Raw genomic sequence first — 15,795 nt, forward strand, 5'->3', positions numbered from 1 at the left:
GATGATGACGCAGCTAAGAAAAGAGGCGAGGGCGTACGTGAACCCGCAGACGGGAAAGTCGCTCCGATGGGGCGACACCTGGCGGCACGCGTGGGGCGGCGGGGTGGGCGTGGGACGGCCCGAGTCCCGGCCGCGGCGGTTCGCGGCGGACGGTACCACGATGATCATGCCCGCCGCGACGGATAAGGGCTACGCCCTGGTCCCGACGAGCTCGGATAAGCGCGCGCTGGAGGAGTTCTACGACGAGTGCAACGGGATTCGGTGGAGCGTGCAGCGCAACTGGGGCGTGGGCGAGCCGTGCGCGAACAACTGGCACGGCGTCGTGTGCACCGGCGGGCGGGTCACGCAGCTCAACATGAACCTGAACAACGTGGCGTGCTGGGGCGAGCTCAACTTGACGGCTCTCGCGAAGCTGGACGAGCTGCTGTACCTGGACATGTCCGATAACCTCTTCTCCGGAGAGATCCCCGACGAGCTCTTCTCCATGACCAAGCTGCAGACGCTCGCGCTGTCCTCCAACCGCATGACGGGCAAGCTGAGCAAGAAATTCGGCCGCCTGAAGAACCTCCGCCACCTCGACCTGAGCGCCAACGGGTTCCACGGCGCGCTTCCCAAGGAGATGGGCAAGATGAAGTCGCTCGAGGTGCTCTACCTGGGCGAAGAAGGGCTGGAGGTGAAGAACAAGTTCACCGGCAAGATCCCCGAGGCGTGGGTCGGCATGAAATCGTTGCAGAGGCTCTCGCTCACGGGTAACTCGGGCGTCAAGGGTAAGTTTCCGACGTGGATCGGTAAGCTCCAAAACCTCGAGGAGCTCACCCTGTCGAACACCGGACTCCTCGGAGAGATCCCCGAGTCCATCGACCAGTGTTACAACCTCCGCACGCTGGACCTGAGCAACAACGGGCTCACGGGGGCGATACCCGAGGGGATCACCCGCCTGGGCCGGCTCAAGCATCTGAAACTGCGCGGGAACAAGCTCGAGGGTGGGGTGCCACCCGGCATCGCCGAGCTTCGCGAGCTGGAGAGCTTGGACCTGGGGTCGAACAAGCTCACGGGACAGCTTCCGGAGAAGTTCGAGGGTCTGACCAAGCTGGAGTACCTCGACGTGAGCAGGAACAATCTCAGCGGCGAGCTTCCCAAGGTTCTCCCGCGGATCCCGTCGCTTCGCGCGGCGCTTCTCTACGACAACTCCTTCGAGGGACAGATCCCGGGCGACTACTTCACCAAGCTTCCGCTGCTCATGCACCTTTACTTGGACAGAAACAAGCTCGAGGGCGCGCTCCCCGGCGAGGCCATGGCCACCGCGAAGATGCTCAAGGAGTTTCACGCCTCCTTCAACAAGATCAGCGGCGAGATTCCCAAAGATATCGGCCGGTTGCCCCGGCTCGCGTCCCTCCAGCTGCGAAGGAACCAGCTCGTCGGCGAGATACCCCCCGAGCTCGGCGACTGCCCCGAGCTCGCCAGACTGGACCTCAGCGAGAACAAACTGAGCGGACGCATCCCCGCGGCGTTGGCGAACGCCACGGACCTCGCCGAGATCCGGCTCGGCGTCAACAGGCTCGACGGGCCCATCCCGAACGAGCTCGAATCCCTCGAGCTCCTCCGCGCGCTCGTCGTGAACAACAACAAACTCACCGGGCCGATTCCGCCGTGGCTGGGCACGCACCCGTGCCTCCGCGACAGCGACCTGAGCGGCAACAGGTTCCACGGGCGGCTCCCGGAGACGCTCTGGGATCCGCACGGCGACGACGGCGAGGGGGGCGTCGGGCGCGTGCCCTTCCTTCCCGCGCGTCACGACAGATCAGCCGGGTACGAGGAACGCAACATCAACCTCGGGTTGAACCCGCTGTTCTGCCCGCTACCCGACTGGGCGGACGAGGTGCACGCGACGTGCAGGCAGGCGGAGATTAAGGCGATTTCGCCGTCGAACGGACCGTCGGCTGGCGGGACGCTCGTGACGGTGACGGGGAGTAACCTGGGCGCCGGCGACGAGGACTCGGGGTGCCTGTTCGGAAAGGAGAAGGATTCCGTGTGGGTCCCGGCGGTGGAGGCGAGCGACTCGAAGCTGGTGTGCGAGTCCCCGCCTAAACACCCGGAGAACCACAAGAACGCCGTGGTGCTCAGGGTCGGGCACAAGGGCGAGGCGATCACGCGGTTCGGGGAGCTGTTTCGGTACACGTGACGAGCCGAATTACGGGCTCAATTTAATAACGACAACAGAATTTTACAAAACCAGCGAGGGAAGCCTCGCGGCTTTCCCCGCTACCGTCCTCAATCAAACGGCTCGCATAAAGAATACCGGCCCCGTACGTGTTATCCGGCTCGATGAAGCCCCCCGTGCGTGACGACACGACGACGGAACGGAGGACTACCGTGATGGCCCCGCGATGCATCCGTCACGCGTCGACGTCGATGTCGACCGGCACGATGACCCCGTAGCCGCCGGCGTCCCGCTTGTACACGACGTTGACCTCGTTACCTTGCGCCACGTTCCGAAAGGCGAAGAAGGTGTGCCCGAGGTTCTCCATCTCCTCCGCCGCCTCGTACACCGTGCACTTGCGCACCGGGTGGAACTTCTCGCGGACGACCTCGTCGTAGTCCATGCTCTCGTCCGCCAGCGCCTCATCCGCGGCTTGCATCTCTTCCACGATTGCGTCGGTTTGCGCCTTGGGCGCGTTCTTGTTGTGCTTGGGCCGCTTGGAGATCTTCTTCTCCTTCACCTTGCGGAGCTTGCGCTCGAGCTTGTCGCTGACGGCGTCGATGGACGCGTAGAGATCGTCGGCCTCCTCCTCGGATCGGATGATTCCGTTGCGGGTGTACACGGTGACCTCCGTCTTCTGCAGGGCGCCACCGGGGGTTTTCTTATCGGCGCCCCCGCGCGAGGAGCAGCGCACGTCCACCTCGCGGACGTCGTGCTGATCGAAGTGCGCGACCGCCTTGTTGATCTTCTCCTCGGCGTACTCGCGGATGGAGTCGGTGATCTCGAGGTGCCTGCCCTGCACGATCACCTTGGTGGAAGCGGACGCCTCCACGCTCACGACGACGCGGTTAGATCCCGCAGCCCTGCATCGGGCATCTCCGCGCCGGGAGATCTCGACGCGGTAAACCTGACGCGACGCGAGGCGGATCGCGTGCGTCTCGGTCTTGCATCGTTGGTAGAATGCGAGCTTGGAACTCGACGCGGTGCGCGAGGCGCACGCGCGGGGTGCCGCCAGGGCGGCGGATACGGACGTCAGGGCGACGGTCGGCATAAAGATCCTGCTGGCGCGGGAAATCCCTGCAGGCAGATATTTATCCGCTCTTCGCGGGAGGCCGGAGACGGTGAGTGCCGGTTAATGCGGGAGCGCGTCGATGCCGAGCGCGCGCGGGAGGGATTGAACGGTTCGTCGACGAGGTGTCGGCGGTGTGATTGGCGGCGTGACGGGCGTCGACGCAGCGTATCGCGGTTGTTAATAGTGCGATCGGGGTTCGCTGCGTGACTCAGCATCGTGACATCGCTCAATCTTTTTTGGCAGCCTGGCATCGACATCAAAGATCTTTGCGACAGACTTTTTTTTCCAGCATTTTCCAACGGTTGTCTCATAGCTGGGATTCATACGTTTTGACGCCCTTTTCGGCCTATTTGGCTTAAATGCCATACTGATCACCGTAGGCTGGAAGAAACGCGTGAAACCCGAGACTTTCCGCTTCGACGTCACGCACCGGACTCGAGCGAGCGCAAAGATAAGCCCTGAACCCTCGGGAGCGCACATTGCGTCATCGCGCAGCCGCCCACCGCGGTGAGATGTTGGCCGCGAAACACCCGAACGCGATGATGCGTACCCCCACGTCCCTTCGAGCGCTCATCCGCGGCGGCCTCATCACGCGCAGGTCCGCGGCGTCGCCCGTCCCCAACCCCGCCGCGGCTGGCTGGGGGACCCACCGACGATTCGCGGTCGTCGCCGCGGCGAAGGAGAGCGGCGGACGGTCCACCACCACCGTCTCCCCCGACAAGCAGGGCGACGCGGGTAAGAAGGTGAAGCAGATCGACCTGCAGCCGCCCAAGGGAACGCGCGATTTCCCGCCGGAGGAGATGCGCGTCCGCAACTGGCTCTTCGGGCACTTCAGGGACGTCGCGCGATCGTTCGGGTTCGAGGAGTTCGACGCCCCGGTGCTCGAGTCCGAGGAGCTCTACGTGCGCAAAGCGGGCGAGGAGATCACCACGCAGCTGTACAACTTCGAGGACAAGGGTGCCCGACGGGTGGCGCTCCGCCCGGAGCTCACGCCGTCGTTCGCGCGCCTCATCATGCAGCAGGGCAAATCCCTCGCGCTCCCGGCGAAGTGGTTCGCCGTCGGCCAGTGCTGGCGCTACGAGCGCATGACCCGCGGGCGGCGCAGGGAGCACTACCAGTGGAACATGGACATCGTCGGCGTGGAGGGGGTGGAGGCGGAGGCGGAGCTCTTGGCCGCCATCACCGACTTTTTCACCCGGCTCGGCATCACCTCCGCCGACGTCGGGATCAAGGTGTCCAGCCGCAAGGTGCTGCAGGCGGTGCTCAGGCGCTTCGACGTCCCGGACGACTCCTTCGCCCCCGTGTGCGTCGTCGTGGACAAGATCGAGAAGCTCCCGCGCGAGAAGGTCGTGGAGGAGCTCGCGGCGCTCGGCGTGAAGGAGGCGGCCATCGACGGCATCCTCGACGCGATGGCGATGCGTTCCATCGACCAACTCGAGTCCCTCCTCGGCGCAGACGCCGACGCCGTATCGGACCTCAAGCTCCTCTTCTCGCACGCCGAGGCGTACGGCTACCGCGACTGGCTCGTGTTCGACGCGTCCGTCGTCCGCGGTTTGTCGTACTACACCGGCGTCGTGTTCGAGGGCTTCGATCGCGCGGGTGAACTTCGCGCCATCTGCGGCGGCGGGCGTTACGACAAGTTGCTCGGCGCGCTCGGCGGGGAGGATCGGCCGATGGTGGGCTTCGGCTTTGGCGACGCCGTGATCATGGAGCTCGTCAAGGACAAGGGCTTGCTGCCGGAGTCGCTCAAGAGCGGTAACGTCGACGACTTGGTGTACCCCATGAACGCGGCGCTCAGGCCGGCGGCGATGGGCATCGCCGCGAGGTTGAGGGCGGCGGGTCGAAGCGTCGATCTGGTCATCGAGGATGGGAAGAAGCCGAAGTGGGCGTTTAAGCACGCGGAGCGGTGCGGTGCGTCGCGCGTGGTGCTGATTGGCGAGAAGGAGTGGGAGCAAGGGGTTGTTCGGGTGAAGGACCTGGCGACGCGGGAGGAAACCGACGTCAAACCCGAGGACCTCTGCTGATGTAGAGCGGGCAGCTGACACTTACCTTCGTAGTACATCAGGGACGTCGTCAATGGAGATTATCATTATTTTTTCGTGGCCACTCGCCGTCCCGTCGCGTCGCTTCGCCTCACACCGGATGGCTCTGGCGGCGCGCGCGGCGCAGGTTCCCCGATCGGTGCGGTGCCACGCGTCTTCTTCCTCCCCGTCGAAGGTCATGAAGGTGCTGTACTGCACGGGGAACGCGGGCAAGTTCCGCGAGGCGAGCTTCGTCATCGACGGATGGAACGAGTCGCACGAGTCATCGACGGTGGAGTACGTGCAGGTGGACGCGGACCCGGTCGAGGTTCAGGGCACCCCGGAGGAGATCGGCGCGAGCAAGGTGGTGGAGGCGACGCGGCTGCTGCGGGAGCGCGGCGCCATCCCGCCGGACGTCGACTGGGTCGTCACCGAGGACGTGGGTCTCCACCTCCGGTGTTTGAACGGATTCCCCGGTCCGTACTGCAAACCCATGCTCGAGGCCATCGGCGACGCCGGGCTGTGGGACATGATGAGCCGGTACGAGGACAGGCACGCGCTCGTGACGTGCAACCTCGCCGCCGTGCACGTCAGGGACGGCGGCGAGCTCGACGGAACCCCCGAGCTCTTCGTCGGAGAGATCGAGGGCGCCATCCTGGGACCGCCGAGGGGAGACGTGAAGCACGGAAAGGCGTCGTGGAACAGCGTGTTCACGCCGGCGGGTCACGACAAGACGTTCGGGGAGCTGCAGTTCCACGAGCAGGCGATGTTCTCGCACAGGCGACGCGCCATACTCAAGTTCCTGGAGGCGAAGGCGCCCGAGTGACGACGACGACGATGGTCATCGGCTAGCTAGCTAGATTTCTAAACGAGATTGCGCCCATCGCCCGGCGCCCGTCGCCTATCGCCTGAACCGCACCCTGAGTATCTCCCGCACGTTACTCGCGCCGTCCGAGAACGTCTCCACCGTCTCCACCTCCATGTCCGGGTGCGCGTTCGTTATCGCCGCCCCGAACGCGTCCGTCCCGCCGCCCACGCCGAAGTAATACCTCTTCGCGGCGACCAACGCGACGCCGTCCGGTTTCCGCATCGCCCTTCGAAGCAAGCGCACGTGCCTCGCGTAGGACGCCGTGGAGTAGATGGTCTCCGCCGCGAGCACCACGTCCGCGCTCTGGGCGGGCACGAACGCGTCCAGGTCCCCCCAGTCGCCGCCCACGTACGCGAACCGATCCCGCACTTCTTTTTCGTCGTCGACGAAGTTTGCGCGGACGTTGGGAATGGCCAGCGCGCGGATCACCTCGGGATTGTAATCGCACAGCGTCACCCGCCGCGCGCCCATGATGGCGGCGACGATGCCCGGCACGCCGTGTCCGCATCCGAGCTCCAGGACGTCCGCGCCGTGGAGCCTCGGGCCGTCGGGCGCGTTCGCGCGCTTTAAGAGATGCCTGGCGAGGTCGAGCGAGCACTCCCAGAGCTTGAAGCCGCCCTCGTACTTCCCCCGCACGAGGTCGCTCCGCGCGATGTCGCCGTCGGCGCCCCCGAGGGCGTTCGCGGCGTCCGTGGACGTCACCGCGCCCTTGACCACGGTGACGCACTCGTCGAGTTTGACGAGTTCGGGTCTCCATCCCGGGACCGGATCCGGTACCTCCGACGCGAGCACCTCCGTCCCGGCGATGCGACCCTGCGCGGCCTCCTCCTCCTCGTTCTCGTCCTTTCGACCCGCGGCTGGGTCATCCGCGGCCGCCGCATCCGCGTCGCCGCCGAAGTTGAAGCGGAACCCGCCGCTCTCTCCATCCTCCGCGCCTCCCCACATCGCCCGTCTCGGGCGCGGATGAGAAGTGGATGAATATTGGCCGGCGCAGTCATTTTGTTCACGTGGCGCAATTTGCGGCGATCAGAAGGAGGCACGCGTGTCGAGACGATCATGCAGAACGTGCGAAACGTGAAGCTGCCGGACCCGAGGCTCATCTCGGGGATCGTGCAGACCGCCGTGTTCGGCGGCGCGGGCGCGTACGGCCTCTACCACTCCCTCTTCAACGTCGAGGGCGGCCACCGCGCCATCGTGTACAACCGATTCGTCGGCATCCGCGAGAAGGTGCGTCCACGACGTCCGCGACGACGTCCGCGATGACGTCGGCTCGGGCGCGACCGCGGATACGCGCGCCGCCGATCGTCGCGAACGGGTCGTCCGCGTCGATCGGCGCGCTTCGACGACGCGCGACCCGACGCGCGACCCGACGCGATCTCGCCGCGCCCGCCGCTCGGGTTTAGGGCAATTTTCCCGACTCAGGCGGCACGACGGAATTGACGACGACGCGTCAAGCGGCGGCCCGAGATCTGACCCGCGAACCGGATCGTCCACGACCTGACCCGTCCCCCCCGTCCGTCCCCCGCCACCCTCCCGACAGATCTTCACCGAGGGCACGCATCCCATGATCCCGTGGATCGAGCGCCCCATCACCTACGACGTTCGCGCGCGCGCGCACCAGATCTCGTCCCACTCGGGCTCGCGCGACCTCCAGATGGTGAACATCACCCTCCGCGTCCTCACGCGCCCGGACGCGTCGAAGCTGCCCACCATCTACCGCAACCTCGGCACCGACTTCAACGAGCGCGTCCTCCCGTCCATCGTCCACGAGACCCTCAAGTCCGTCGTGGCGCAGTACAACGCCTCGCAGCTCATCACCCAGCGCGAGCAGGTGTCCCTCGCCGTGCGTTCGCAGCTCATCCAACGCGCGGCGGGCTTTAACATGCTCCTCGACGACGTGTCCATCACGGCGCTCACCTTCGGGCGCGAGTACACGGCGGCCATCGAGGCCAAGCAGGTGGCGCAGCAGGAGGCGGAGCGGGCCAAGTTCATCGTGGAGAAGGCCAAGCAGGATAAGCGATCGGCGGTCATCAGGGCGGAGGGTGAGGCCAAGTCGGCGAAGCTCATCGGCGAGGCCATCGCGTCCAACCCGGCTTTCATCACCCTGCGAAGGATCGAGGCGGCGAGGGACATCGCGCAGACGATGAGCGAGAGCAACAACAGGGTGATGCTCAACGCGGACTCGCTCCTCCTCAACCTCGCGGACATGGAGAAGAAGGCGAAGTGAGCGGGCGACGTAAGTGGGCGGGGAATGGGCGTCGAAAACTATAGAAATTATTAGGAGTAAAAACCTCGAGAGAGAGAGAGCTCGCGCATTCAAGCACAAACGCGCTCAGGCGCCGCCGCCGTCGCCGGCGTCCACCCCGTCCCCGCCTCCGTCTCCCTCCTCCGCGGAAGCCTTCACCGCCTCCGCCTCCGCCGCCGCGATCTCCTCCGCGGTTCGCGGCGGCAGCAGCCGGCACCGCAGCGTCACCCGCACCTCCCGCCCCCCTTCCTCCGCCGGCGCCGGCGCGCCCCCCCGCAGCACGCACGTCACGTCCGCCCTCACCGTCTCCGGGATGCCAAAGTAGCACGGGTCCACCGGCCGCGGCGCTGGCGGGTACGCGAACGTGAACGTCACCTTCTTCCGATCGCCCGCCGCGACGGAACCGCTCGGCTCGTCCACGCTCCAACCCTTCGCGACGTCGTCCGCTGCGAAACTTTCAAACGCGTACTCGGCGTTCGACCCACCGCCGTCCGCGTTCTTCACCGAGCCGACGTGTAACGAGGCGGACGCGGTGTCGCCCGGGCGGATCGGGCCCGGAAGCGTGAGCTCGATGAGTTCGTACGGAGCTCGCGGGCGCGGTTCCCTCAACCCCATTCGCAACCCGTTCGCGTCGACCGACGGCGGCAGCGGATTGGAAAAATCCGCGTCGTCGTCGTCCGGCCCGTCGTCGTCCCCGCCGCACACGAAAGAACCGTCCGCCCAGCATCGAGCCCGCAGCTCCCGCGTCGTCTCCGCGCCCGGTCCGCCGCCTCCCGCCACGACGATCGCGATCGTCCCGGAAAACATCCGGTCGTTTCCGTACGGAGCTCCGGGCGCATCCGGGGTGAAGGAGAGCGTCACCGCGCACGTGCCCTTCGGCGCGATGACGCCGCCGCCGGGGGAGAACGTGAACGGCGACCTCGACGTCAAGCCGTGCGAGTTGAGGTTTCGAACTTCCGCGCGCCAACGCTGGGGAAAGTCGGTGGGATTTGTCAACGTCAGCGTCACGTTTTTGCAATCACCCGGCACGGCGTCGCCGCAGTCGACGACGTCGCTCGGTTCCACGTCGAGCGCGGGCGAGATCCCGGCGCCCCGCATCGCCACGCGGATCGTCCGCAGCGTCGTCTTGAGGGTGACGATCTCGTGATAGTCGTGCACGCGGCCGGGTTGAAACGCCACCTTGAGCTCGAACTCGCCGAGCGGCGGCATCGGTCGAAAAGCGGTGAGCGCCGTGAAGACGCCCTCGTGGTCGGGGGCGGACATCCCAACCCCAACCGCCACGTCCGCGAGGTTCCGGAGCCTGATCGACCGAACCACCCTATCTCCGACCGCCACGTGGCCAAAGTCGAGGTCGTACGTCAGCTCCGCGGTCCCGGGCACCTCGTGAAGGTTGTCGACGACGACGGAGGATTTTCCCGCGCGGGTCACTGCTCGAACCTCCACGTGCTGCACCGCCGTCGGGTGACCGACCCACTCGTCGTCGTCGTTCGGGTCGAACGTCTGCTCGTCCTCGGTGAGGGGAGGCGCGGCTTTGATGAACACGGGGACGCGCCACACGTCGCGTTTGGGCTCCGGAGGCTCCTCGGGTTCGGGTTCCGGTTCCGGTTCCGGTTCGGGGGCTGGGGCTGGCGCGTCCTCACCCTCCACGGCTTCGGCGCCGTCCGCGTCCCCGGGTGCCGACTTTTCGTCCCCGTCCCCGTCCCCGTCCCCGTCCCCGTCCTCGGGTTGGTCGGGTTTCTCGATCGGGTTACCGTCCTCGTCCAGCTCGGGCGGCTCGGGCGTCGGCGCCGGCGGCGGCGTCGGCGGCGGCGGGTCCTCGGGGCAAAACTCGACCCTGACTCGCGTGCCTTGTCCCGGCCCAAGCGTCCCGACGTGCGGCGACACCCGCAGGACGTTCGACGCCTCCGCCGGGACGACAAACTCGAACGTCTCCGTCCGACGCCTGGACGTGTTGCGAATCACCACGACGCCGTGCGACATCTCCCGCGCCGCCGTCGGGGGAAGCGTGACCACGTTGCCAGTCATCTCCAGCGCGGGTCTCACGCCCCTTCCCACGCACGAGAGGTTAAAGATCCGACCCCCCAACAGAGTCTTGACGCGCACGTCGAACGCTTGGGTGCGGACGAGATGCGGGGCGTATCGAAGCTCCACCTCGAGCGTCTCCCCGGCGAGAATCTCCCCGTACGGTGAGGGCGCCACGGAGACGGTGTCCGGCAGCTCGGAGAAACCAAACGTTTGCATCAGCCGAGCGCGGTTGGTGATCTTGACCTTGACCGCGGACACCTCGCCCAGCGCCACCTTGCCAAAGTCCACGGTAGGTGGATCGAAGGTCAAGTCAGAGCTCGTGAGCAGCGCGCGCAGGGTGAACGGCACCGGCAGGTTCTGCCCCGGCGTGGTCACCTTCATCGGCACCTCGACGCATCCCGTCTCGGGGTTTATAAACTTTTTGCAACGCTCCGCCGTCTTCGCGGTGGGCGTCATCTTGACGCTGAACGTCGCCGAACCCCCGGGCTGGCAGAAGAGCATGTCGGGTATGATCTCGCACGATCCCAACAGGCACTCCGGGACGCGTAAGACGCACCTCGCGGGGACGTCCGCGCGGTTCTTCACGATGAGTTCGTCCCTGTACACGCACCCGATGGCGACGCCCTTAAAATCCATCGTCGTCCGGCCGTCCAGGTGCACCGGCAGCGGCCCCGCCACCGCGCGAAGCTTGACCACCGCGTCGACGTCGAGCGGCGCCCCGAGCCTGACGTGGACGTCCTCCTGGACGGTTCCGTCGCGCCGCGGGTGAAACTCGCACACGATGAACGCGCTGCCGTATCCGGGGACGACGCCCTCGGCGCTCGGCACCCGTCCACCGTCCTCGAGCTCCTTCCACGACCCGCGGACGCGAACGGTAAACGGGGAGTCGTCGCTCGCGTCCACGCCGTCGCGACTTCCCGGTACGCACCCCGCGGGGACCGGGTACTCGCACGCGAACGGCACGGGTATCGCCCCCTCGTTGATGAGCTGCGCGAACGCGACGGCGCTCTGACCCACCAGCGTCTCCGGAAAGTCCAGCTCCTCGTTGACCAGGTACACCTCCGCGGACTTGGGCCTGCACTCGACGGGGACGCGGACGATTCCCGTGTTTGTCGACAACGAGAGGTGGCAACTCACTGGGTCCATCGTCCGTGGGGTGAACGTCAGGGAGATGGAAGTGCTCATCCCCGCGCTCATTCGACCGGGTGGCGCGTACTCGACGTCGAAGAGCGACGAGTACGGGTACTCCATGTCCATCACCTTGAACGTGCCCGTGGAGTAGGACACGTTCGTCACCGTTATTTTCTTGCGGTACGTCCCGCCAGCCTCGAAGTCGGTGAACAGGAAGCCAATCTTCGGTGTTGGGGCGAACGAGTCGCCGGCGAACTCGCGTCCGCACACGACTTGCGACGAGTACAGCCTGTCGGGGTCGGAGAACCGCTCCTTGGCCTTCGCCTTGAGCCGCTCGGATTCCATCCGGAGGAGCGCGCTCCTCCGCTCGCGGGTTTTGATCGCCTCCTCGTCCTCGGGTTCCTCCAGGCCAAGTCCGTCGCCGTCCTCCTCCTCGCCCTTCGCCGTCTTGGTCGCGTCGTTCGTTCCCGTTAGCGTTCCCGGCGGCCGCGGCGTCGCGGCGCCCGTGCCCCGGTCCGGCCCGGCGTTCCAGCTCGGCTCGTACTCCTTGCCCAGGCTACCGACGCCGACGCCTTCGCCCAGACGCAGCTCCCGTTCTCGTCGCGTCAGCATCGCGTCCAGCGGCTGAGCGCCCGGGGCGACGTCGTCCGCGACCATCTTTCTTCGCTCGGGATCGTCCCGCAAACCTCCGAGGCCGAGCGACTTGGGCGGTACGCGCGACACCTGGCTCGGGAACACCGTGTTTCTGCCCGTGGCGTCCAGTATGTCGACGCCGGCGCGCGTCGCGCCCTCCATGTACTTTTTCGTTCGCTCCTCCCGCGCTCGACGGCCGAGCGTCCGTGTGTACATCTGGTCCAGCTCCTTCTTCTTCGCGACCTCCGCCGCGCGTCGAGCCTCCTCCTTCTCCTCCTTGGACAGACGCGCGCGGATCTGTTCCATGCGCATCTCGTGGTTGCGCGCGTTGCGCGCCGTCGCGGCGCGCACCCGCCGCGCCTCCTCCCTCTCCTGGAACACCAAGTACGGGTTCTGTCCCTTGGCGAGCAGATCCGCCGCTTCGCGACGCCGATCCGCCTTGCGCTGCTCGTGGAAGCTATTCTTCGCCGCGACGTACTTCGCAACCTGCTCGAACGCCCGTTCCGTGGAGTGTTTCAGCTCTAGCAACCGCCGCGTGTCGTGCACGTGCCTCTCGCGGTCCATCGCCGCCGCGGCTTCGAGATGCTCGCGAACGAATCGAAGCTTTTCGTTGACGCGCTTGTACGCATCCGCCCGACTCGCGCGCCCCGCCTCGACCACGAACCGTTCCCGCTCCGCCACCATCTCCCGCCGCGTCCGTTCCCTTGTATACGCCGCGTACCTCGCCGCCTCGTACCGACGCAGCGCCTCGGCGTCCGTCCGCGAGATGTCCGCGACGCGAGCCGCATCTCGAACGAGCGCATCCGCCTCCCTCTTCGCGACAGCTGCGCGTAAATCGTCGACGAATACCACGTCGTGTTCGGCGTCGATGAGCTCGCGCCTCGCGTCAGCCACCTCCGCGTCGAGGCGTTCGAGCTCCTCCGTTCGCGACGCAATCTCCGCGGCGTACTCGGCCGCCTCGCGCTCGAGCCTTCGTCGCCGCGGGAGCGTCGCGAGCCCGTGTGTCCCCGTCGCGCCCATGGCCACCGCTCCGGGATCTGGTTCGCCGGGCGTCCCGTCCATCTCGCCGCGGACGACCGCGGCGTCGTCCTCGAGGTCGTCGATCGTTCGCTGGACGCGTTCCATGCGCGCGCTGAGCTCCGAGAGCGCGCGCTTGGCGCCGTCGTAGTGCGCCAGCGCGGCGGCGACGGCGCGCTCGTCCTCGACGTTTCGCTCGGATGTTTCGCGGCGGAGCTCGGCGGAGGCTCGCGCGGCGCGCGCGCGCGCCGCGAGGGTGCCGCGCCCCGCGGGCGTGACCGACTTTTGCGCCTCCGCGAGGAAGGCGTCGATCTCGCCCGCGGCGGCGGCGGCGATGCCGCGCAGCTCCGCGTCGATCGCAGCCTCGTGCGCGTCGGCGTCCACCTCCATCTCGGCCATCTTGGCGATGACGTCCTGCGGCGTCGGGGAGGACGGGACCGTGGCTTCATCCGAGCGGAGGGGCGGGTCGTCGCGAGCGACGTCCTCGTCCTCCATGGCGCGCCCACGCGATGCGGACGCGAGGATGAGAGCCTCGGATGGCTGTTGGACCAGTGCCGAGTGCTATATTTGGCCCGCACGTACGCCCCCACCGAGGCCCGGGCGGGGCGTGTCCTCGCGGATGCTCGGGCTCCTGACGCGCACCTTCGCCTCTCCGCCTGCGATACAAAGCGCCGCGACGCCGCCCCGACCTCTGGGCGCGACGTCCTCTGCCGAAGTCGCCACGACCACCTGTAAAGCCAACGGCAAATCTTTGACTCGCTTCGCTGTTTTCGATGACCTCGGCGCCCAGCTGGACGAAAAGCCGGGAGGGAGCCCGGCACACTTCGAACCGCACACCAGGTCGTCATGTCCGCGCTCGCCGGAGTCGCCGTCCCATCCGCGCGTATCGCGCGTAAGTCCGCGCCCGTTCGCTCCCGCGCGTCCCGCGTGGTCGTCCGAGCGGCGACCACCACCAGCGCGCAGGGCATCGTCGTCGTCACCGATCCCTCCCAGGAGGAGATCGCCAAGTGTAAGTCGTGGGGCACGTGGGGGTGCGAGGCGTCCAAGTTCCCGTGGACGTACGGCAGCGCCGAGACGTGCTACCTTCTGGCCGGTGAGGTGACGGTCACGCCGGACGGCGGCGAGCCCGTGAGCTTCAAGGCTGGAGACATCGTCACGTTCCCGGCGGGCATGAGCTGCACCTGGGACGTGAAGGTCGCCGTGAAGAAGCACTTCAACTTCCACTGACTTTCGCGCGCGAGCAGACGAGGACTGTGATGGAACTCAACGTCGTCGAATACATTACTCCAACTCAACACGCCGCTACATGTCTCCGTTTGCCTGGAGCCACTGCATATACGTGCGTTTCACCCAAAACGAGATGGAGCCATGCGTGCGTAGAAACAACGGTCGTCGACTTATTATTACGCAGTCATCAATATGTTAAAAGACATCCGCCCACTCGTCCGACGTCCCCGGCGCCATCGCAGGCTCCGGGTCGTCCTTCTCCACGTACTTCTCGTAGTTGCTCGTGTCCTTGTCGTGCTCCAGCACCGGCACGACCGGCGCCGGTATCTCCTTGCGAATCAGCGCCTTCCAGTCCAGTCCCCCGAACCACGCGTGCCGCTTGAGCTCCAGCAGACCCGCGCGCCCGCACCCCAGCCGCTTACCGGGCGTCTTCACCAGCAGCGCCTTTATGAGCGAGTTGCACGCCACCGTCGCGCCCCGTGGGGACTGATACCGGAGGTTGCTGATGTTATCGTAAATCTGCTTATCCGGGGTGTCCTCGTCGGAAAACGGGGGCAAACCGGTGACCATCTCGTACACGAGGACGCCGAGCGCCCACAGGTCCACCGCGCGATCGTGCCCGCGTCGACTGATAATCTCCGGCGCGATGTAATCGGGCGTTCCGCACACCGTGTACGTCTTCTCCTTCGAAACCTTCTTGGCGAAGCCGTAGTCCACAACCTTGATGTACCCGTCCCTGTCGAGCAACAGGTTCTCGGGCTTGAGGTCGCGGTACACGATGCCCTGCGAGTGCATGTGCTCCAGCGCGAGCACCACGCACGCGGCGTAGAACCTGCACCAGTCCTCGGGAAACTTACCCCCGGGTTGGGTGTCGAGGTAGCGGAAGAGCTCGCCCCCGAGCGTCGCCTCGAGGAGCATGTGAACCTTGAGCTCGTCCCTGTACGTCTTGATGAGCCTGGCGCAAAACGGGTGGGATATCTGGCGCATCAGCAGGCACTCGTCCCTGACGTGCGACTGCTGCCGATACTTGGCGATGCGCGACTTGGACATGCTCTTCAGCGCAAAAGCCTTGCCCGTCTCCCTGTGCTCCACCAGCCGGACCCTGCCGAACGTCCCCACGCCCAGCGTGGGCAGCAGCATCAAATCGCCGATGTCGATCCCCTTCGCCGCCTCGAGCTCCTTCAGCCACTCGTCGTGCCGGTCGAGGTGGTCACGCAGCGGGCCCATGTGCCGCTCGAACGCCGCGCGCTTGATCGAGAACAGGTAGCTCGTCGCCGTCGCCGAGCACGTGCAATCCGCCTCGCGAGAATCCGCCTTTGACAGCAGACTCCGCTCGCCGAAGTGATCGCCGCGGTG

General features: G+C 66.4%; 9 protein-coding genes across 9 annotated transcripts; 5 read left to right on the forward strand and 4 right to left on the reverse strand.

Annotated features, from left to right (window-relative positions):
* Positions 1–277: 277 nt before the first annotated feature.
* On the forward strand, positions 278–1,711 carry MICPUN_65992 (predicted protein; the record flags this gene model as incomplete). The annotated part of the gene is made up of 1 exon (XM_002505546.1): positions 278–1,711. A coding segment is annotated over one exon (1,434 nt), but the record flags the coding sequence as incomplete, so codon positions are not given.
* A 492-nt stretch (positions 1,712–2,203) lies between these two features.
* On the reverse strand, positions 2,204–3,446 carry MICPUN_109404 (predicted protein). The gene has a single exon (XM_002505777.1). It carries the CDS (start codon positions 3,249–3,251, stop codon positions 2,397–2,399), a length of 855 nt encoding a protein of 284 aa, XP_002505823.1. The 5' UTR covers positions 3,252–3,446; the 3' UTR covers positions 2,204–2,396.
* Positions 3,447–3,910: 464 nt separating this feature from the next.
* Positions 3,911–5,368, forward strand: MICPUN_92337 (predicted protein). Its single transcript, XM_002505547.1, has one exon. It carries the CDS (start codon positions 4,073–4,075, stop codon positions 5,294–5,296), a length of 1,224 nt encoding a protein of 407 aa, XP_002505593.1. The 5' UTR covers positions 3,911–4,072; the 3' UTR covers positions 5,297–5,368.
* Positions 5,369–5,492: 124 nt separating this feature from the next.
* On the forward strand, positions 5,493–6,119 carry MICPUN_87659 (predicted protein; the record flags this gene model as incomplete). Its single annotated transcript, XM_002505548.1, has 1 exon — positions 5,493–6,119. One exon carries the CDS (start codon positions 5,493–5,495, stop codon positions 6,117–6,119), a length of 627 nt encoding a protein of 208 aa, XP_002505594.1.
* An 81-nt stretch (positions 6,120–6,200) lies between these two features.
* Positions 6,201–6,815, reverse strand: MICPUN_71280 (predicted protein; the record flags this gene model as incomplete). Its single annotated transcript, XM_002505778.1, has 1 exon — positions 6,201–6,815. A coding segment is annotated over one exon (615 nt), but the record flags the coding sequence as incomplete, so codon positions are not given.
* Positions 6,816–7,200: 385 nt separating this feature from the next.
* Positions 7,201–8,479, forward strand: MICPUN_109406 (predicted protein). Its single transcript, XM_002505549.1, has 2 exons — positions 7,201–7,388; positions 7,702–8,479. Exons 1-2 carry the CDS (start codon positions 7,218–7,220, stop codon positions 8,386–8,388), a joined length of 858 nt encoding a protein of 285 aa, XP_002505595.1. The 5' UTR covers positions 7,201–7,217; the 3' UTR covers positions 8,389–8,479.
* Positions 8,480–8,493: 14 nt separating this feature from the next.
* On the reverse strand, positions 8,494–13,707 carry FAP74 (flagellar associated protein FAP74; the record flags this gene model as incomplete). The annotated part of the gene is made up of 1 exon (XM_002505779.1): positions 8,494–13,707. The coding sequence occupies one exon, from the start codon at positions 13,705–13,707 to the stop codon at positions 8,494–8,496; it is 5,214 nt and encodes a 1,737-aa protein (XP_002505825.1).
* A 351-nt stretch (positions 13,708–14,058) lies between these two features.
* MICPUN_63784 (predicted protein) lies at positions 14,059–14,439 on the forward strand (the record flags this gene model as incomplete). The annotated part of the gene is made up of 1 exon (XM_002505550.1): positions 14,059–14,439. One exon carries the CDS (start codon positions 14,059–14,061, stop codon positions 14,437–14,439), a length of 381 nt encoding a protein of 126 aa, XP_002505596.1.
* A 195-nt stretch (positions 14,440–14,634) lies between these two features.
* MICPUN_87816 (predicted protein) lies at positions 14,635–15,666 on the reverse strand (the record flags this gene model as incomplete). Its single annotated transcript, XM_002505780.1, has 1 exon — positions 14,635–15,666. One exon carries the CDS (start codon positions 15,664–15,666, stop codon positions 14,635–14,637), a length of 1,032 nt encoding a protein of 343 aa, XP_002505826.1.
* Positions 15,667–15,795: the final 129 nt, after the last annotated feature.

Source organism: Micromonas commoda, chromosome 13 (genome assembly GCF_000090985.2).
Source record: "Micromonas commoda chromosome 13, complete sequence".
Taxonomy (NCBI): Eukaryota; Viridiplantae; Chlorophyta; class Mamiellophyceae; order Mamiellales; family Mamiellaceae; genus Micromonas; species Micromonas commoda.